General features: G+C 48.7%; 1 protein-coding gene across 1 annotated transcript; it reads left to right on the top strand.

Annotated features, from left to right (window-relative positions):
• Positions 1 to 11,361: 11,361 nt before the first annotated feature.
• PROC (protein C, inactivator of coagulation factors Va and VIIIa) lies at positions 11,362 to 20,348 on the top strand (the record flags this gene model as incomplete). Its single annotated transcript, XM_080920525.1, has 9 exons — positions 11,362 to 11,407; positions 13,375 to 13,461; positions 14,296 to 14,459; positions 15,311 to 15,335; positions 15,450 to 15,587; positions 15,681 to 15,815; positions 17,034 to 17,179; positions 17,871 to 17,988; positions 19,762 to 20,348. The coding sequence occupies 9 exons, from the start codon at positions 11,362 to 11,364 to the stop codon at positions 20,346 to 20,348; spliced, it is 1,446 nt and encodes a 481-aa protein (XP_080776651.1).
• Positions 20,349 to 21,645: the final 1,297 nt, after the last annotated feature.

The following is a 21,645-nucleotide window of genomic DNA, read 5'->3' as shown; positions in this document are numbered from 1 at the left end:
AAACTTTCCCTGGGCTTTACTGGTAACGGCTGAGCTCCTCGTTGGAGGCTTCCTGAGGCACAAAGCACAACCCAAGGAGGCACATCTCGGTCTGTTTCATGGGGAGGAAACAGGCTCAGGAAGATGTCTTTACTAAGGCCACCAAATCAATCTGGTTTGCACTACTATAATAATGTGTGTGAGTGTGACACTATGTTGAATGTGTGTGTGTGTGTGTGTGTGTGTGTGACTATGTGTGTGTGTGTGCAATATCACATACTTTGTGTAAGTGCATGTGGAGCTCAGAGGACATCCTTGGCTGTCATTCCTCGGGTATAGCATAGTCCAGTTTGGATTTTATTGTTTTGTTTTGGTTTTGAGACAGGGTCTCTGTGTATCCCTGGCCAGCCTGGTACTTTGAACTCAGTGATTCTACCTATCAAGAGATGAAGTTAGAGACGTAAGCCCCCACACTTGATGTCTTTGGGTTTTGGGGTTTTTGTTTGTTTGTTTGTTTGTTTTGCTTTGCTTTGCTTTTGAGACAGGATCTATCTCTCTGTCCTGGAGCTAAGCTAAGCTGTTAAACTGGCTGAAGATCCAGCTTCAGAAATTTACCCATCTCTGTCTCTCCAGCATACTACCACATTCTTTCTTTCTTTCTTTCTTTCTTTCTTTCTTTCTTCCTTCCTTCCTTCCTTTTTTCCTTCCTTTCCTTTTTTCTTTCCTCCTTCCTTCCTTTCTTTCTTTCCTTCTTTCCTTCTTTCTTTCTTTCCTTCTTTCTTTCTTTCAAATGTGGATTCTGAGGATCAAACTTAGGTCCTCTTGCTCATAAGGCAAGCCCTTTACCAACTGAGCTGTCTCAGAGTGTCTCTTAGCCTTCCAGAGTAACTTTATAAAAACATGTTTATTTAGGCATGTGATTTTGCAAAGTCTAAGAACTACATTTTAAATTGCCTTGAATACTGACATAGAATATCACGCGATGAGAAATAAGAAGAGTGCTGTCTGTGTGTAGCATCTTCTTACAAAAACCTTTAAGGTCCAATCATGAAAGTCTCTCCTGATGACCCCACTCAACTCTAATCACCTCCCAAAAGCGCACCTTCGAACACCATAATGAGACTCCATCCTCCCCCCCACACACACACACAATATTTCACAGTGACTAAATTCTGGTCTGTGAACCTGTAATGGAAACTCCAACCATATCCCAGACATGCAGTTTCACTGAGAATCTCACACATCCACACCATGCACTGCTCCATCACTGAGCTGTTGTGCTTGAATACAAGGGACTGACTCTCCCTTGAAGGCATCTTCATTCCGATTACCTGACTCCACCATATATTGAGGCTGATTGCTGGATACATGCACAAAGAAATGGGGGAGAACAAACTAGTTCTAGGAAGCCTCTGGTTTGAGATCTCTTACTCTGATTCCACTTGGACCTTAGCTCTTAAAAATAAATAAATAAACCTGGGGACTGGGGTTGTGACTCAGCTGGTATGCTTGCCTATCATGGATAAAGTCCAGGATTATATACACAGCAGCATGTTAGCTGGGTGTGGTACACATACCTGTAATTTTGACTCTATATACACAGAAGCAGGAGGATCCAAAGTTCAAGACCATGCTCCTCTACATAATAAGTTCAAGGTCAGCCTGGGGTAAATGAGATCCTGGCTCAAAAAGGCAGAAAGAAAACAAAAAACCAAGCCCCAAACAATAATTGATCTAGCAAGATAGCTCAGTCAGTTAAGAAACTCATCATTAACCTAGATGACCTGAGGTCAGTCAGCAGAACCCGCAGGGTGGAAGGAGAGAACCAACTCCCCCAAATTGTCCTCTGACTCCCATTTGCCTATCACCATGGCACTCACGTTCACACAATGAGAGGCACACAAATATAACTATAATAAATGTTATAAATCTTTAGAAAAATTAACTCAGCTTAAGATGGGTGGTGCACTTTTATAATCATAACTCTCGGGAGGCTAAGACAAGAAGATGGCAAGTTTGAGGTTAGCTCGGGTCTACAGAGCAAGACCAACAGTCTGTGAACACAGCGCAGTGGTGGGCGCTCGCCTAATGTGCCTGGGTTCTAGCTCCAGTAAGACATACATAGCTACCCACCTAGTCCACCGCCAAGAGCCCTAAAAATATAGCACTGTTTTCAAGGTCTTTAGAACATGTAACTGGGAAACTTCAGTTTTCTACTTAGGCCATATGAGCTTGCCCCAGCTTTTTTCAAACTGAAGCAACAGATTCTGGTCCTGCAGGCAGTGATATGAACTAAGCTATGGAGAACTGGGACCGGAAAGCCACGCTTGCTAACAAGACCGAAAGACATGCTGTGAAGTCTTGCTACAGTTGAATATGTTTCTGTGGTGTGACCTGGGCCAGCAAGCCATTCTTTGGTCACAGGGTCCTGAGGGGGAGGACCAGGGATGAGAAAATAAAAAGATATGAAAGTCGGGGTCAGGAGATCTAGGATATGTTGACAGCTTATGCTGGGCAAATTTACTAAGAAGTATGGCATCTTAGCTACAGCTTCCAGTGAGGGAACAGGTCAGAGTCAGCACGAAGCTATCGTAAACGGGGTGAAGTCAGCAGGAAGCTCTTCAAGCACTGTTTGTTACACAGAGGGAACACAGGATTCTGCAGACTAAGCACACAGTGTGGCCTTGGGATGAGAGCTCCAGTCTCTTCAAGAGGGGAATGTCAGGTAAGAGCTGCTGTCCTAGAGATCACTATGCAGTCTAGGCTAACTTCAGTTTAACAGAGATCCTTCTGCCTCTGCCTCCTGAGTCCTGGGATAAAAGCCACGATCCACCACACCTGGCTTTGTAAATAACTTTTATTTAGATTTGTTATTCTTTAATGGAATAACCCAGACATATCTAAGGCCAGCATGATATTTTACAGTTAACTGATTATAGTTCATACTGCATCTCCTAAATGCAATATATTTCCTAAGCATTTAACTTAGTTTCTGATTTTTATCGATACATTTTGTGTTGTCAAAAAAGCTGATCAGCAAACTGAGCAATTTGCACTTGTTGGATAAGGGCCACTGTGGAAGTGTGAGGGATAACATTATATTTTAAGTTTAAATTAAGGTGCATAAAACAAAAATGCCTCTAACCCGTGAGTCCCATTTGCCAGATAGATAACTTCCTGAAATGCTGTTGTTCAAATAAGATAGCAAGCCAAGTGTTCTCTCTTCTACAAGCAAGCTTAGTTGCCCCAATTGCACAGGATGTACCTGATCATAGTTAGCGGGGAGGTATGTAGGCAGGAAGTGTGTCGTGTTGTATGCTTGGCCCTGATTAGATAAAGGCAGAATGTAGCCTTGGGTATGGACCTGGCCAATGTCTATCATCCTGGCCAGTATTTAATAAAACTTGCTTCAAATTTGACTCAGCAATTGTTGTAGTAGTCTCTTAATCTTTCCCAGTGGTATTAACAAAAGCAGGTGCAGAAGCTATCACAGTGACTATTGCAAAAATCCTGGTTAAAATCAGACCTAAAAACAAACAAACAAACAAACAGGCTCCTCTGCTTTCCAGTAAGACTCTGATGCAGTTCATGGAGAACATGTGGTCCAAAATCATCATATCATATATCATTCTGCTGCTCAGTAACCACAACAAAGGAAGTCTGCCCAGCAAGAGAGGGCCTCGGTGAGCAGAGGAAGAGTTTACACAATAGAGAAGAAACAATCCATACAAATAAATTTGAATTTAACTTAAAGTGTCCCCCACTCTCTTGAACTGAGGGAGGGAATCCCATTCAATAGCATATATGGAGGGTTCACAGAGTCCAAATATAGAAAGCTGCCCATGCCACAGTTGTTCGTCTCCTCAAGGCCCATAGATGATCACACGGCCCCGGGGCAGTGGCCAACGCAAAGATGGGGTTGAGACTTTCATTTAGGAGATGATATAACAGGGCACAGCCAATGCAGGGATCCTGGGAAGTTATCTTCATCTAGACCAGGTGGGTGCCTACAGGACAAGATGGCCAGCCCTTCAGATTGTCCATTCAGAGGCACGGCGTTCTTTAGAACCATAGAGCATGACCCGAGGGAGAATTCCGTTCTGAAATCAGGGTACCAGATTTTTACTGCATAATGGGAAACAGCGATCCAAGTAGGCTCATCCCAGCCTGAGGAGAGGCAGAAACACAAGTGAAGAATTAAAGATAATGTCCGTAGGGCCCATTGTTTCTGCCTCCCTTTGTAGGCCAGCTTGGGCTGAGAGCAGGAGAAGGAAGCAGGGAATGATCTTGTAGACCCTAGTCTACAGGTTACAACCTATTAGTAGGTTATAGAGACATAATTTATATTTCATGATAATTAAAAAGAAGAAATAGAACTAAAGAGAATCTCTCTCTCTCTCTCTCTCTCTCTCTCTCTGTGTTTGTGTGTGTGTGTGTGTGTGTGTGTGTGTGTGTGACTTTGCTACAATGCAAAACATTTCTTACTGCCGGCTGAAGTTTAAAACGAAAGTTTGAAGGGCTTTCAACACAGTGGAAACCTAGGTCACCAAGGCTGTCTGCCCCGCGCTGCAGATGAGGGGACACAGCTCGTTCCTGCAATAAATGTGCAGGCCTGACTTCCGAGAAAGTGGCTTGGGCGACTAGTTGGTTAATGGATAACCCTGTTTCTCTGTCCAATTCTTTCCAGCCCTCTGTGTCCCCCTGGAGCAGGACGTGACGTGGTCGGGGACACTGACTCACAGCTGACTCAGCCCATGGCGCACAGCCAGGGGGCGCCTGACGGAGCCCGCTTCGTCCGCTGCTAAGAGGGGCCTAGCAACACAGCAGGCACCGAAGGTTGTGGTTCTAAGGCCCGTGATGGGGAGCACAGTTCGCACCTGGGACCAAAGCACAGCCTAAGCACACTGCGGTGGGACAGTCACTAGCCCTTGGAGGCTAAAGCGCCCATTCCGCTCTAGCCTGATCCCTAGAGAGCAGCCACGCCCATCAATGGTGCATCTCCCTGCATCTCCAGGACCCCTAGGAGGACTATAGAGCACCTTAGACCCGGCCTGATGTGTCTCTGGCCTGTCACTAAGCAAAGCTCACTAAGAGGAACAACAGCCTCTTGGCTTGCTCTGTCAGAGAAGCTCTGCGTCCGAAACCTATGGTTTATGTATTTGGGTGGCCAGCGTTCAACTCAGATTCAACTCAGGGCGCACAGCCAGATATTCAGGCCACCCACCTACAGGTGTGTGTTCACATGTTTTATATACAGTATTGTATACCTATAATTTCATCACTGATCAAGTTGAGACGAGGATAGTGAGAGTGAGTTTGAGGACAGTCGTGGACTGAGACCCCAGTTTTGTCTTCCTTTCTGTCCCCTGATAAGAGCAGTTTATTTAACTCATTATTGGCTACTTAAGCTTTCCATTAAAATGTACATAACCAGGTGTGGTGCTGCCCACCTTTAATCCCAACACTCGGCAGGCAGAGAGGGGCAGGTGGATCTCTAAGAGTTCAAAGTCATCCTGGTTTACATAGTGAGTTCCAGGACAGCCAAAACTATAATAGTGAGTCCTATGCTAAAATTACACACACGCACACACTCACAGAGGTGAGTTGAGAAGGGAAAAAAATATTGGGAGGGGAAAAGGAAGGAGAGAAAGAATATTAAAGAGGGAAAGAAAATATAGGCTTATCTGATAGCTGTGGGGCTGAGCACTGACATCAGAAGGGTCTAGAATCCGCTATAAGACAAGCCCCAAGGCTTGTCTGTGAGGTACTTTACATTAAGTTCCTTGCGATGAGATGACCCACAGTAAATGTGGGAGGCACTGTTCCCTGTACTGGGGTCATGGACTGACTAGAAAGGAGAAAACATTCATCTCTCTCTGCTTCCTGACTGTTACTTTGCCCGTGTTACTTTAGGAAAGTCTTCAGTACAGCTGCGGTGGAGAGTTTTAATTGCCAACTCGACATAATCTAAAATTATTTGGGAAGGGAGTCTCGGTGAGGGACTGTCTAGATTAGGCTGACCTCTAGCTGTGTCTGTGGGGGATTGTCTTGATTACATTAATTGCTGTGGAAGGCCCAGTCTGTAAGTGGATAGCATCCTATCCACCCACCTGGGCTTGGGTCCTGGACTGTATAGCAGAGGAGAAAGTAATCGGATCATAAACATCTTTCGTTCGTTCATCTCTCGGCGCTCTCAACACCGGGTGTGATATGCCTAGCTGCTTCAATCTCCTGCTGCCTTGACTTCCCCACAACACCAAGACTATGATCTTGGTCTGTGAGTCAAAACACCCTTTCTTCCTCAAATTGCTTTTGTCAATTTTTATTTTTATCACAGCCACATGTGGTATGTGTGTTGGGGTTCAGCTGTGGTTCCACATTCTCTAATTCCTCCTTCTCAGGGTGTCCAGACACCGCTGTACACCAGACTGGACGAACGAGGAGGAGTCCAGATGGGTGGGGTCTGCAGGATTCCGGTCCAGCTGGGAGTAAGTGTGGATGTGTATGTGTGTGACGGGGGTCTTAGTTACAGCTTTCAGATGAAGGCCCTCTCCAATGATTGTCAATGAAACAGGTCTCTGAAATTATCTTAGTTTGTGCACATACCTTTAATTCACTTTATTCAGGGTTAACCAAGCATATATATATATATATTCATATCTTAGAGAGTGGGAAGAGGTTCTTCTTAGGGTGAAGTTTCATTGGCTGAGGCCTAAGGTACTTGGGATACCTCATTTGCCAATGAGAGGCATGCCAAGAAGTTGAACCTGTAATTTCCTGGGTATCATGTGACATCTGTAGGTACAGTGTGGGTTGGGCTCCCCAGATCAGAAGAGAAGAGGAAGCTCGCTGAGAAAGGGGAATTCTCCATGTTGTGCCCAGCTCAGGAAAGCTGACCAGACGGGGTAGACTATTTAGTAGTCACAGGAAACAAAGCGAATACAGAAGCCATCAGACTGAACGTAGTGACTGCAAGCATGCTCAGGGATGAAATTACCTGTTCCTAGTACGCACACAAGCAGATGATGCCTGGCACCACTCCAGTGTGTTGGCACTTCCCCCAAGGAGGGTGTCCTGGGGAAGAATGTTTGGGCATGGCCACACTAGGATGCTACTGAGCAGTCTTATGTCTGTGGCCCTGGTCTCCCGGCCTTTTAAACCATGTGCTCACCCCAGGCAGGTAAACACCCTCCACCGCCCTTCACGGTGTCACTCTGTCCTGGAAGGCAGAGGACCTGAGCTGGGTGTGTAAGACTGCATACAACTCCATCTCCAAGGGATCTGACACCATCTCCTGTACTCACTTGCACGACAGCTCACATAGACACACATGCATACACGTGACTTAAAAAATACATATAAAACAGAAGAAAATGAATAAAACAAATGCTTTAAAAGGGACCATTTTATTGCACATAAGCTCATAAGCTTCAATGACTTTCTTTAAAAATTGCCATACTATTTCCTTCACTACTTTTTTTTTCCTGTTTTTTTGTTTTGTTTGTTTGTTTGTTTGTTTTGACAGCATCTTGGGGTCTCATATAGCTCAGACTGTCCCCCTTACTTACTAAGCCAAGGGTAACCTCTAATTTCCAATCCTCCTGCCTCTGCAGCCTGAGTGCTGGGATTACAGATGTGCACCATCATGCCCCATTTATGCAGACTGGGGGATGGGCTCCAGGGCAGGGATGTTTGCATGCTAGGAGAAGCGCTCTGTCAATTAAACCGCGTCCTCAGCCACCACCACTGCTGAGTAACTGCACCTGGCTAGTTTCTCTCCTGCCCTGCCTTCTCAGCAGAGCAAGGGATCTTGTATTGAGGTGAGCAGACACTGGCAGATGGAGGACTTGGGGTAAGAGAGGCTCAGGGGACCAGCTGGCCTTCCACAGACGGCCCACCCCACCCACCCTGCTCAGCAAAGGCAGGATGCTCGTGCCTTCCTGCAGAGAGGGAGTGGTCCAGGGTCTGTCGGTCTGTCGTGATGGCACATGCCTGCCATCCCAGCACTTGGGAGGCTGTGACTGAGAACCGTCAAGTGTTGAGACCAGCCTGGACTACATAGTGAGATCCTGCCTCAGGGAAGAAAAGAAGAAAACCAAACAAACCCTAACCCACACACACATGCCTGAGGCGTGGGTGAGGGGAGACTGACGGCCTGAAGGTGGGAGCTGCTAAGGGGGGGACAGTCTTTTATAAAAAGTGATTTTCAGAATTTCTAGTTAACACACGTTACAGTATTCTTGTGCACACATGTCACAGTTTAATCATATGTGTCTCACTCATAGCCCTCCTCTACTTCCAGATTATCCATCTATCCCTCCATCACGTGCACACGAGAGAAAACAGTACTGTCTTCTCACCATTACCCTCTCTCTCCGTCTCCCTTCCCTATAGACCTCTCCCTCCCTCTCCTCCTCCCTCTGTCCCTTCTTGTTTCATGTGACGTCCATGTCCATGTATGTGTGTGTGTGACTTGCGTGTCACATACACTCATGCGATTCTTCATATAAGAGAAGATCTGTCATATTTGTCTTCCGAGATGACTTGTGTCACTTGGCATGGCGCTGTGCAGTTGTATCCCGTTTTCAAGAGAGTGACATAATTTCACTCCTCTTATTGCTAAACACAACTGCACAGTGTGTGTGTGTCACAGGGCTGGTGTCACATCTGGGCTGTTGTGAGCTGGGCTGCAAGGAACCCAGATGTGCAAACATCCATGCTGACTTGGCTTTCTTTCCACCCACACCCGGGAGAGTGATGTGGCGTCCATATATACCCACAGGTGTCCTGGGATGAGAATTGTTCATTGGCCTTAAGTCCAAGGCCCTGTGTTCTTTGTAGAAAACCCTGAATGAAAACTCTTAGGTGATAATAAGATGATTCAGCGAGTCTGTATTCACAGACAAACCCAAAGATCAGAGTCCAGCCCTTGGAACCCATGTGAAAAAGAGAAGCAATCAGCTCTCACAAGTTGTTTCCTGACACACACACACACACACACACACACACATACATACATACATACACATACATGCATAGACACATACATACATACATACGTACACACAGATACATATACACACACATACACACAGATACATATACACAGATACACACATACATACATTGACACACATACATACACTTATATGTGCACACACACACACACATACATACATACATACATACACATACATACACACACATACACACACACATACATAGACACATACATACATACATACGTACACACAGATACATATACACAGATACACACATACAGACATAGACACACATACATACACATACATACATTCACTTATATGTGCACACATACATACATACACATATATACATACATACACAAATATGCACATATATGCACACACATACATACACACATATACATACACATAGGACACACACATGCATACACATACATGTACATACAGACACAAACATACACACAAATACACACACATACATACACACGCATACACACAGGACTCACACACACATACACACTTAGAGAAAGAGACTTTTTAAAAATTAAATATTCTACCTGATGAGGATACTCTTATTGACCCGTGTTACAGATGTTACAGATGTGTGACTGAGGCCCAGAAGAAGTTAGGGAGCCATACTGAGGGTTCTGACCCTGAGCTGAGAAGTTTCAGACCACAGTGTCTGTCACCACCTTTCAAATTTTTCCTTTCCCGTTTACTCTTAGTATGCCTTTCTTCCCATAAAATAAGTTCAAGGCTCTGCTCTGGAAATCACAAGAGGCTACCCCACACACACTCCCCCGACCTCCGCAAAGTCCTGCGGTGATATTTGCAGTGGATTTGGCTGAATTGGGGTGTGCTTGAGAGACTCTCCGAAAGGGGGATCAGAGGCTGACTCCACCCAGTACCTCAACCTGGTGTAAGGCAGGAAGGTGGCGCACAGTCCCTGTCAGACCCCGCAGAGAGGCTCAAAGCCCTTGCTTTGCTGCTGGCTGCTAGCACAGAGCGTCATACAGAGTCCCCGGGATGTCTAAAGTCATGGACTCTGCTGAAGAAGTGTAAGGATTTCCTCCAGGCAGCCTGCCAGGCAATGAACACGTCTGTGCTGCAATTCCCAGGCTTCTGGGTTTGGATGTTGCCACCTCGGGCAGAGTCCGACAGGCAGGTCGAGGTCAGAGTGTACACCCTGCCAGGCTTGCCAGAGAATTGACCTTTAGAACAGAGTCGGAAGCAGAGGAAGCAGAGGGAAGCCGCGTGTCCACCGACGTCCTCTGGTGTTCGGTTCTGGAGAAAGGCGGCAGCCGACTTATGGGGGGTCACACCTGGAGCAAGAACACTCCCGACAGCGCTTATTTCACAAGTTCCTGGAAAGCTGGGTAGAGTCGTTGCATAGAAACAAAAGAAGTTCTCCAGGGTGCACAAGCAGACGCTTGGGTGGCATTTGGCCTTTAACGCCTGAGTGAGCAGAAACTCAGCGTCCTTCTCTAGGCAGCCCACCACAGCCGCTCACAAACACCAACCGGCTCTCCGCGTCCCACAAGTTTATTTCTAATACCCCACATCCCATCTCCTATCCCAGGACCTTCCTACTTCCTGTCCTGGGAGCCTCCCGCCTCGCCTCCAGTGAGGGGACACTCAGTTGTCTGTCTCCTCCCCTTCAGTTTTCTGAATACAGCCACACACTGTATTCAGAGTGAACCCCTCGGAGCCAAGCCCCCCATTCAGAGGGAGGACTTGATGGAGCAGCAGGATCACCGAGAGCATTAGAGCAGGGAAAAGATGGTAGTTTCCCCGATACAGCGAGTCTCGAGGCAGGAGGGCGCTTAGGGAACCCGGGCAGCTTGCAGAACAGGGCAAGAGCTGTGGGCGAGTCACTTTCTTCCCTCACGAGCTCACAAAGTGGCCAGCTGAGCCAGGAGCCTCATTCTAGTGCAGGCCTGCCTCCCACCAACTCCATCAACTTGGACAGGTAATGGAGACTTCTGAAGAGTCCCCTCCTGTAAAATAGAGGGGACAGTAAGAGCATTTTATCACCGATGGCATCCTAGATTGGTAACATATGTAATTATTTTCGAGCGTGCTTCCCAGGAACAAGCTATAATACCTATTTGTGGCTGCTGTTTTGGGTTTTTGTTTTTTAAAGAGGTTCCCATGCCTCAGTCACTTAGAGCTAAAATGAGACCACATTTTCCAACAGGTTTGAACATGCTCAGCCCTCTCTTCCTCCCTCCCTTTTTGATAGACAACTTCTTCCACAGGCAGAGAGGAGAGCTGGGCTCAGAAAACCTCTTGTTTGTTTGTCTGGGGAGAGGGAGGTTCAGCACAGAGGGCTAAGCAAATATTTGTGGTTATGGATTAACCTGACTCCCAGACTGACATGGCGGTTCCAGGACGAAATTGCAGCTTCTCCTTGGCCCACCCCTGTAAGTCCCCCCACAGCAAGGTGGGGAAAGGCTGTGGAGGAAGGGTGGGGAGGAGATCCCAGCTGGGAGGAAGGTGACATTCTTGAACTAAGTTTCTCCAGGCTGACTGAAATTTGGGGCCAAGGAAAACAAGGGCCCAGACTCTCTAGATCAAGGCACGGGTTCCCTGTAATCCTGGTGGCCCTCTCGACACGTGAGATTATGTGGCTCAAGTGGACATCAGCCAAGGGGTTCCCCATGATCTAGAGCCATTCTCAGAGCCATCTTGAAACCCAGAACCCCACTACTCCCCTCTACCTAAGGTGGAAATATACAATTCTGGAAACCAGCAAAGCCAGAGAGGAAGGCCAGGAGGGGCTGCGCAGCTGGGATAGGCAGGCCTGGTCTGGGGGACACTAAAGGCCTTGTGGATTGCCCATTGGTTGGGCACAAGGGTTAAGGTTCCAGAATTAGGGCCACAGAGGCTTGGCCTTGAAGCCAGACTCTGTCCTCCTCTCTGGTGTAGGCTTGTGACAGCTCGTCTCCTCCAAGTGTTTGGGTCCCTTCCCATGAAATGGGGACAAGAACATTAATGTCTACCTCTTGTAACAGTGAAGGGTGACTGGCGAGAATGTGTGTGGGTGTGTATGTGTACACCCATGTGTGTGTTTTCTGGTGTTTGTGACTGAACTCAGAGTCTAAACATGTGAAACACGTTGTCTCCTACTGAACTGCAACCCTCCAGTGCCTCATACTTGTTTAACAGCTTGGAAGAGGGCTGGGGAGGCTGGAAGATGGCTCAGTTGAAAAGGTACTTGCCTGTTAAGTGTAAGGACCTGAGTTTGATTCCTTGAACACATGGTTGGTTGGTTGGTTGGTTGGTTGTTTTAAAACCATGTGTGGTGGTACACACTTACAATCCGACTCCTAGAGAGCAGAAACAAGTAGGTCCCTTAGGCTTGCTGACTAGCCAGCCTACTTGATGAGTTCCAGGCAGTGAAAGGCCTTGTCTCAAAAACTAAGGTGGAAGCCAGGTATGATGGCACACCCCTTTAGATCTAGTACTCGGCAGAGGCAGGGGCAGGGGCAGGAGCAGAGGTGGATCCCTAGGAGTTTAAGAACAGCCTGGTCTACACTGAAGTTTCAGGATAGCCAAAATAGCCAAGACCATCTTTAAAAAAAAAAAAAAAAAAAAAAAAAAAAAAAAAAAAAAAAAGCCAGACAATGCCTGAGGAAGGACAAAGGACAGTCAGTCAGATTACCCTTAATCTCTATATGTGTACAAATCTGTACACACAAGAAAGAGCTTTATATGGGTTACTATTTGTTTTCCAACAACTCTTTCTGGAAGAAACATATTCTATCCATTTTATAAATGACAGAACTGAGGAATGGAGCAGGTAAACAGCTTGTTCAATACTGTTCTCCCCCACTTCCTTTCTCTCCCTCTCTCTCCCTCCCTCCCCGCCCCCACCGCCCAATGGAATTTGCCCCAGGCAGTAACTGTGTGCGTGCAGATGAGAGAGAGAGAGAGAGAGAGAGAGAGAGAGAGAGAGAGAGAGAGAGTGTGTGTGTGTGTGTGTGTGTGTGTTAAGTGATCAACCTCAGACATTTTCTTCAGGAGTTTGGTTTTTTTTTTTTTTTTTTTTTTTTTTTTTGAGTCAGGGCTTCCTGATGGCCCAAAGCTAGTCTAGTCACGCAGGCTAGGGTAGCCTGCCAGCAATCCACAGGGATCTGCTTGTCTCTGCCTCCCCAGTACTGGGCTTACAAGAACACGCCAACGGACACCTAGATTTTTGTTTTAATTTTATATGGGCTCTGGGGATCAGACTTGGATCTTCAAATACACATGGGAAGCGCTTTATTGACTAAGATGTCTTCCCTGCTCAAGGGATGACCAGTTCATTCCACTTTTGGGGAAGCTGGGGGTGGGTGAGGAGCAGCTCAGCTGTGCATATCCTTGGAGCTTAGAAGTTCTCCTCAGACAGGTGTCAGCAGCTCCAAGATGTGGCAATTCAGGATCTTCCTGCTGTTCATGGCCACCAGGGGAATTTTGAGCACACCAGCTCATCCGGGTAAGACAGTCTCTGCCTCACTGCAAGAGCCTCAGAGCCCCTACTGGGCTTTCGAAAGCACAGGCACTATGACCTCTTTAGAGCTGCTCCAGCTACCTCTTAAACTGTGAGGTTCTTTATTGCCCCATCTACCTGCTGAGCTCTTTTCTTGTCTGCCCTGTCCCCAGCTCTCTGCTGCCTCAGCCCAGAGGAGTGCATCTACCTCTATGCTTGCTCACTGCGCACCGCTAAAGCCCCTCTTGTACGCTTCCTATCCAGTCCCTCCCTCTGAGCTGTTCTCCTGCTTGACAGGCGTCTCTGAGAGATGAGGAGACGTAACGGATAGCTTTCTGTTCTTCCCCTGTTCAAGGGCAAGAGATGGGGACCATGTAAGAGGGGCCGTGGGAAATGAAGATGTGAGGCGGGAGACTGTGAGGCAGATTCCATTTGCCAGTCTTATTCTTTTATTGCTATTTATTTATTTTTAGACAGCATTATAGATGGCTGTTTTCATGCACATACCACTTTGCAGTTTAACCGCAGCAGCAGGAGCTGGCATTGTCCCTAAGCACTTTGCTCTATACAAGACACCTTGCTAAGTATGCTAGGCATGTCCTGAAAGGAAGTCTGTCTGTCTGTTTCAGAGCTCATATTCTGCAAGACCCAAACTGCTGTTCTCCCAGAGGGACCTAGGAACTGAGTATTAAAGCAGGGCACAGCATCCCTCCTGGGAACTAGAATAAGACCAGAGGGATCAGGGTGAGGTCCTCCCAGGCTCTCTCTAGCTGGGGTTCTTCTGATCCCTCTTGGCCTCTCTTGGGTCCCTCCACCATATTGACTCCCGTCCCAAACCAGAGCCAGTGTTCTCCAGCAGCGAGCATGCGCACCAGGTGCTTCGGGTGAGACGCGCCAATACCTTCCTGGAGGAGATGCGTCCGGGCAGCCTGGAACGGGAGTGTATGGAGGAGATCTGTGACTTTGAGGAGGCCCAGGAGATTTTCCAAAATGTAGAAGACACAGTAAGGTCACAAGGCTAGGTACAGAGGGTTGGCTGGTGGCTGGATGGGACCTAGAGGACCAGGAGGTATGACCACTGCCACTCATGTGGGTACTGATCTTATTTAAGGGTTTGGTCAGGGCACAGGAGGAACTGAACCAGGGAAGAGTCTGGGCATCCCTCCAGTGGCCACTACTGCCCATCTCTGTCTCTCCCTCCCTGTGACCAAGTGATCTTCCTCTCTTCCACATTGACCTATACCTTATGTTTGGGCAGGGGGGTGTGACCAAAATTCTTTTTAAAAATACTTTTTTAAAAAATTATTTATTGTATGAGTCTTCTATCTGAATGGACACCTTCAGGCCAGAAAAGACCATCAGACCACAGTTTTAGATGGTGTGAAGCCAACACGTGGTTGCTGGGACTGAACTCAGGACCTCTGCAAGAGCAGCAAGTGCTCTTAGCTGCTGAGCCATCTCTCCAGACCCCTTTAATTTTTGTCCCTCGAGGCACTCTGGGCCTCTGTGAGTTGAGGCCTAGTTTAGAAACACAGGCTCTGAGCTACTAAGCTGTGTCTCAAGACTGGATGAGCCAAAGCGCAGGGGGGCGGGGGTGATAGAACTGAAGAAGGCAGAATAGCCTGTAAGGAATTTAGGTACTTTCCGCTAAGGATGCGACTGAGGAAGCAGACGACTCCGTGGCCAGAGATCCAGCTGCGTGGAAAGGGGAGCTGTGGGGTGGGTAGCAAGAAGCACTGTGGCAGATGTTTGTCTGTCTCCTAGACAACTCATATTCAGGAGGCAGCAACACTTTGTGGGCTTCCCCTAGGTAGCCCGGCTGGGCCCTGACACTCTTCCTTCTCCCCTCCCACAGCTCGCCTTTTGGAACAAGTACTTTGGTGAGTGAGTTCTAAACACCTGCATGGATGTTGATGTGTACTCCAGGGTCAAGGATGGAGAGGAAAGTGGAGGTATCCACTTCTTCTCCTGCCTCATCCCGCTGTCTTTCGCAGATGGTGACCAGTGCACCGCTCCGCCCTTGGACCACCCATGCGACAGCCCGTGCTGCGGCCACGGCACGTGCATCGACGGCCTGGGCAGCTTCAGCTGCAGCTGCAATAAGGGCTGGGAGGGCAAGTTCTGTCAGCAGGGTGAGGGGCCCTCGGAGAGGCAGCAAGGTGGGCTGAGGTGGGATGTGGAACGGTAGGGCCACCACTAGCTGTCTGCACTCTCCTGTCGCGCAGAGCTGCGCTTCCAGGACTGTCGGGTGAACAATGGCGGCTGTTTGCACTACTGCCTGGAGGAGAGCAGTGGGCGGCGCTGCGCTTGCGCCCCGGGTTACAAGCTGGCAGATGACCACATGCACTGCAAGTCCACCGGTGAGTGGAGCCGGGCCTTCAAAGAGCACCCCGGGAGAGCAAGCACATCTTGGGGACCCAAGACAGGTGGACATACAACCCTTTCCCGGACTCTGTAGGTACCGGCAGTCTTCAGGCACTCATGAACATACTCCAGAGCACAACTGCCTGTCTGTCTCCGTGTCTGTATGTCTGTCTGTCTGTAACCCAGGAACTAAGTCATCGGTGTCCTCCTCCACCCACCCTCCTGGTTGTGTTGCTTCCTCGAACAGCCTCTACTCTGTCGTCCTTTGTCATCCTCCTGCCTCAGCTATGGTTCTAGCTTCACGTCCTTCAGTGTGTGGATCCCTAGGATTCACTGGCCAAACAAGCTCTACACTCAGGGAGAGCCTGTCTCAAAAATAAGGTGTAGAAAGAACAAGAAAGACACTCCACATTGACTTCTGACTTCTACATGAATGTGCTACTACTACACACGTGTGCATGTACACACACACACACACACACACTTTTGGGACTGGTAAGTAACATGGCTCAGAGTTTAGAGTATTTGCTGTTTTTGCAGAGGAGTCTGATTTGGTTCCCAGCACCTATACGTCAGCTCACAAATGTCCTCAATTCCAGCTCCAGGGGGTCTGATGACACCTTCTTGCCACTGAGGGCACAAGAAACACACAGTATGCTTGAATACACGCAGGCAAAACACTCCTGTACACTTTTTAAAAAAATACTTAACTCCTTCTCTGTAATTTGTTCTCATTTTGAGATAGGGTCTCCTTTTGCCCAGGCTGACCTAAAACTCACTATGTAGCCTAGGATGGCCTCGAGCTTCACATCCTCTGCCCTATTTCCCAGTGCTACGGTTACAGGCGTGCCTCACCGTGCCTGGTTTATGCAGTACTGAGGATCTAACGCAGGGCCTTATGTGTGCTACCCAAGCATCCTACCACCTGAGCTACATCCTCCCGAACAGTTCATCTCTAGGAGCTTGGTGGCTTCTTAAGTATCTTGAGGATGATTGCCCTGGGGTTTAATGAATCCGGGATATCTTTAGTTAAGGACATTCGGGTACTAACAGTGCTTGGCCAACTCTTGCCAGTAGGTGGCACGATTTGATTGTGAGTCCCAAGCTGCACTTGTGGAAGCAAGCGTCCAGGGTGGCAGCCTAGCCTACCGACAGGATAGGATGCTGTAGAAGTCGTGCCTGGAGGGTCTTTTCCACTTCTCTTTGACTTTCAGTAAATTTTCCATGTGGGAAACTGGGGAGGCGGATGGAGAAGAAACGCAGGAACTTCAAACGGGACACGGACCCAGAAGATGAACTTGAACCAGATCCAAGGATAGTCAACGGAACACTGACGAAGCAGGGTGACAGTCCTTGGCAGGTGAGAGGAGACAGTCTCCTGGGACCCCTGCTGGCAGGAGGGAAGCATTGCAGCTTGAGGGGTACAGATGACGGTTGGTAAGGATAGCGATGGGCATCCTGCACCACTGCACAACTGATTATCAAGTGAAGTCAAGACAGGGACTCAAGCAAGGCAGGGACATGGAGGCAGGAGCTGATGGAGGGGTGCTGCATACTGGCTTGCTCTCCATGCTTGCTCAGCCTGCTTGTTACAGAACCCAGACCTCCAGCCCACATGTGACATCACCCACCACGGCCTGTGCCCTCCCCCACTGATCACAAATTAAGAACATGCTCTCTAGGTGGATCTTATGGCGGCATCTCCTCAACTGAGGCTACCTCCTCTCCAGTGACTGTGGCTTGTGTCAAGTTGACATAAAAGTAGCCAGCATGCTAGGCAGTGTGGCACATGCCTTTAACCTCAGTATTCAGGAAGCAGAGGCAGGCAGAGCTCTGAGTTCAAGACCAGCCTGCTCTATAAAGCAGGTTCCAGGACAGTCAGGGCTACACAGAGAAACCCTGACTTGAAAAACCAAAACTAAACCAACCAAACAAAACCTAGTCAGCATAACCCAAATGGGAGCAAGGCAGAAGAAGAGTTCTAGTGTCAAGGAAGAGATGGGGAGTCCTGTTCCGGGATTGTCAGAAGCGGTCAAATATGTTCTTTTCAGGCAATCCTCCTGGACTCCAAGAAGAAACTGGCCTGTGGAGGGGTGCTCATCCACACCTCCTGGGTACTGACGGCAGCCCACTGCGTGGAGAGCACCAGGAAGCTTACCGTGAGGCTTGGTGAGAGCTGCAGCCAGGCAGGAGCAGCCAGAGGCCTTGGGGTAGCTCAGGGAAGGCAAGCTTGCTGTCCAAGGGTAGGTGATCCCGGCAATTTTGTGCTTAGGCTCCACAGAGGACGCATGCAGGACAGAGGCAACTGTGTTTCACCTGCTCACACTGGAACTCCAGTCAGCTGGAAGTTTTTGTGTTCGTCTCAGATCTAGGCCCACACATTTGTGACGGAGCAGGGATCTCCTCACTCTTACCGAGTCAGCCCTGTGTGGGCCTCAGCACCTGGCCATGGTCAGACCCATGATACTGTGTGGGCTTCACATAGGCTGACAGGGTGGAGCTGTGTAACATTGACCAGCCTTGCTAGCTGCTCCCCTAGGAGTCTGAGGGTTCCAAAGACAAGGCCCTACTCTGTGACAATTTCTGAAGGGGCTTTTAGCAGACATTATACCACAAAGGTCGAGGAATAGCCTAGTTGTTTAAGTTCGTAGTTTAATTCCAAGCACCCACTAGAATCCAGATGTGGTAGTTCATAGCTAAACTCAGTGCTAGAGAGGCAGAAACAAGAGTGTCCCTGGGCCTGACGGCCAGCCTATCGAGCTGAGTCTGTGAACTTTGGCTCCAGTGAGAAGTTCTGCCTCGAATACAAAGTGGAAAGTCATCGAGGAAGAAACCAAACGTCGACCCCTGGCCTCTGCATGCACACTCACACACATGCATCCTCCATGAATACAAACACATACATACATATGCAAGCATGTACATAACAAAAGAAAGGATGTCCCAGGACGACAAAATTGATATGTTGTACAACTACCTTCAGTGTGGACAATGGCCTGTGGCCCTGCTTCCCAGAACCCTCAGATGCTGAAGAAGGACCTGCCTCTTTCCTGTGGTCCAGATCATTCTTCCTAGCAGTACCTGGGCCTGGTTGGTGCTCCTCCTTGGGCCTTGCTGGTGCTCCTCCTTGGGCCTTGCTGGTGCTCCTCCTTGGGTCTTGCTGGTGCTCCTCCTTGGGTCTTGCTGGTGCTCCTCCTTGGGCCTTGCTGGTGCTCCTCCTTGGGTCTTGCTGGTACTCCTCCTTGGGTCTTGCTGGTGCTCCTCCTTGGGCCTTGCTGGTGCTCCTCCTTGGGTCTTGCTGGTGCTCTTCCTTGGGCCTTGCTGGTGCTCCTCCTTGGGTCTTGCTGGTGCTCCTTCTTGGGTCTTGCTGGTGCTCCTCCTTGGGTCTTGCTGGTGCTCCTCCTTGGGTCTTGCTGGTGCTCCTCCTTGGGCCTTGCTGGTGCTCCTCCTTGGGTCTTGCTGGTGCTCCTTCTTGGGTCTTGCTGGTGCTCCTCCTTGGGTCTTGCTGGTGCTCCTTCTTGGGTCTTGCTAGTGCTCCTTCTTGGGTCTTGCTGGTGCTCCTCCTTGGGTCTTGCTGGTGCTCCTCCTTGGGTCTTGCTGGTGCTCCTTCTTGGGTCTTGCTGGTGCTCCTCCTTGGGCCTTGCTGGTGCTGCCCTTTAGGTCTTGCTGCCCTGGAGACAGTCTCTTCAGTAATGTTGCTCATTGCTCCCTTCCTGTCTCAGCTTGGTCTCGGGTCAACAAGAGTCTCTGCTGTTTCAAACTTCCTTTTGCTGTTCTATCTGTGAATTCTAGGTGCAGGGCAGTCCCCTGTCCCATAAAAACTGATGCCCTTGGGTCTACCTACTCAGGCTTCTGAGGTGCAGGGACTCAGCTCAGGACAGCAGAAGCCCCACATTCGTGAAGGCTTCCCCAGGCTACTCTGACAGCATCCTTGCCTTGCAGGTGAGTATGATCTGCGACGCAGGGACCACTGGGAATTGGACCTGGACATCAAGGAGGTCCTTGTCCACCCTAACTACACCCGGAGCAGCAGTGACAATGACATCGCACTGCTCCACCTGGCCCAGCCAGCAACTCTCTCTAAAACCATAGTACCCATCTGTCTGCCGAACAGCGGCCTGGCCCGGGAGCTCACTCAGGCTGGCCAGGAGACAGTGGTGACAGGTTGGGGCTATCAAAGCGACAAGATCAAGGATGGCAAAAGAAACCGCACCTTCATTCTCACCTTTATCCGCATCCCTTTGGCGGCTCGAAATGAGTGCGTGCAGGTCATGAAAAATGTGGTCTCGGAGAACATGCTGTGTGCAGGCATCCTCGGTGACACAAGAGATGCCTGTGACGGTGACAGTGGGGGTCCTATGGTGGTCTTCTTTCGGGGTACCTGGTTTCTGGTGGGCCTGGTGAGCTGGGGTGAAGGCTGTGGGCACCTTAACAACTATGGTGTCTACACCAAAGTGAGCAGCTACCTCAAATGGATCCATAGCTCCATTGGGGAAAAGGATGCCTCCCTTAAGAGCCAGAAGCAGTAGCACCCCTCCCCACTCATCTCTGGACCCCAGAAGTCACTCTTAGAGCAAGGCTGGGCTAGTGAGTGCCAAGACACAGGACATTAAAGGGGGCATGCAACAAACATACCTACTGGAGTACCTGTCTGTCTTTTCATCTTTTTTTATGGGCTATTCTGGAGGAAAGTAACATTAATTGAGCATTTACTATACACCAAGTGTATGAAAAGAACCTGCTTAACTCCCAAAGCAGTTATGTGGGGTGGAGGTGGCCAAAGATCTAGTGGGATCTGAGCTGATATCACTTGTGGGGAGGAGATTGATTTATAGAAAAGAAAATTTTTTAAAGTTACTACAAGAGACTAATAGAGCCATTCTCAGGGCTTCAGAAAGGTTACATCAGAGTTACGTCAGAGAAGCTTGACAGTGGCCGGTGGCCAGTAGGCTCAGAGTGGCCATGTGGTGGAGCCAGGATTCAAACCAAGGTCACACTCCCAAACTCAGCTGCTTCTCCTTTCAATTATCCGTGGGTGTGTGCTGGTGTGTTGCTTCTCAAGCACTGTTCATCTATCTTTTTTTTTTTTTTTTTTTTTTTTTTTTGAAACAGGGTCTCTCACTGTCCTGAAATCTACCCAGTAGGCTAGGCTGGCTGGCCAGCGAACCCTACCCCACCCTTTGACAAGTGGCAAGTGGAAACAGAAGATCAGTAGCCCACTGGGGAAGCCCTTATGAGGAGTCCAGAAGGTGGTCCTCATAATGACCTTACAGTTTTGCTTAAGAATCTGTTTAATAATGAAGTTATAGGCAGCACATGTAGTTCCGATAGTCCTGAGCCTAAGGCAGGACTGCTGCAGTCCGAGAGGTGGGGACAGCCTGGAAAACACAGCAAAATCCCTTCCTTTAAAAAGAACAAAAGAGAAGGAAGAGGTAGAGTGTGGAGGAGGAACAGGGGAGGGAGGGGGTCATAAGGAGAGGGAGTCTGCCTTAGCTAGGGGTTTACTGCTGTGAACAGACACCATGACCAAAGCAAGTCTTATAACGACAACATTTCATTGGGGCTGGCTTACAGGTTCAGAGGTTCAGCCCATTATCATGAAGGTGGGAACATGGCAGCATCCAGGCAGGCATGGTGCAGAAAAAGCTGAGAGTTCTACATCCTCATCTGAACTCGGCTAGCAGAATACTGACTCCCAGCCAGCTAGAATGAGGGTCTTAAAACCCATGCCCACAGTGACACACCTACTCCAACAGTGACACACCTCTTAACAGTGCCACTCCTTGGGTTGAGCATATCCAAACCATCACAGAGTCCAATTAGTGT

The sequence above is a fragment of the Micromys minutus genome (genome assembly GCF_963924665.1).
Source record: "Micromys minutus genome assembly, chromosome: 8".
Classification (NCBI taxonomy): domain Eukaryota; kingdom Metazoa; phylum Chordata; class Mammalia; order Rodentia; family Muridae; genus Micromys; species Micromys minutus.
The sequence above is the reverse complement of the archived record's forward strand: the minus strand, read 5'-3'. Positions and strand labels throughout refer to the sequence as shown.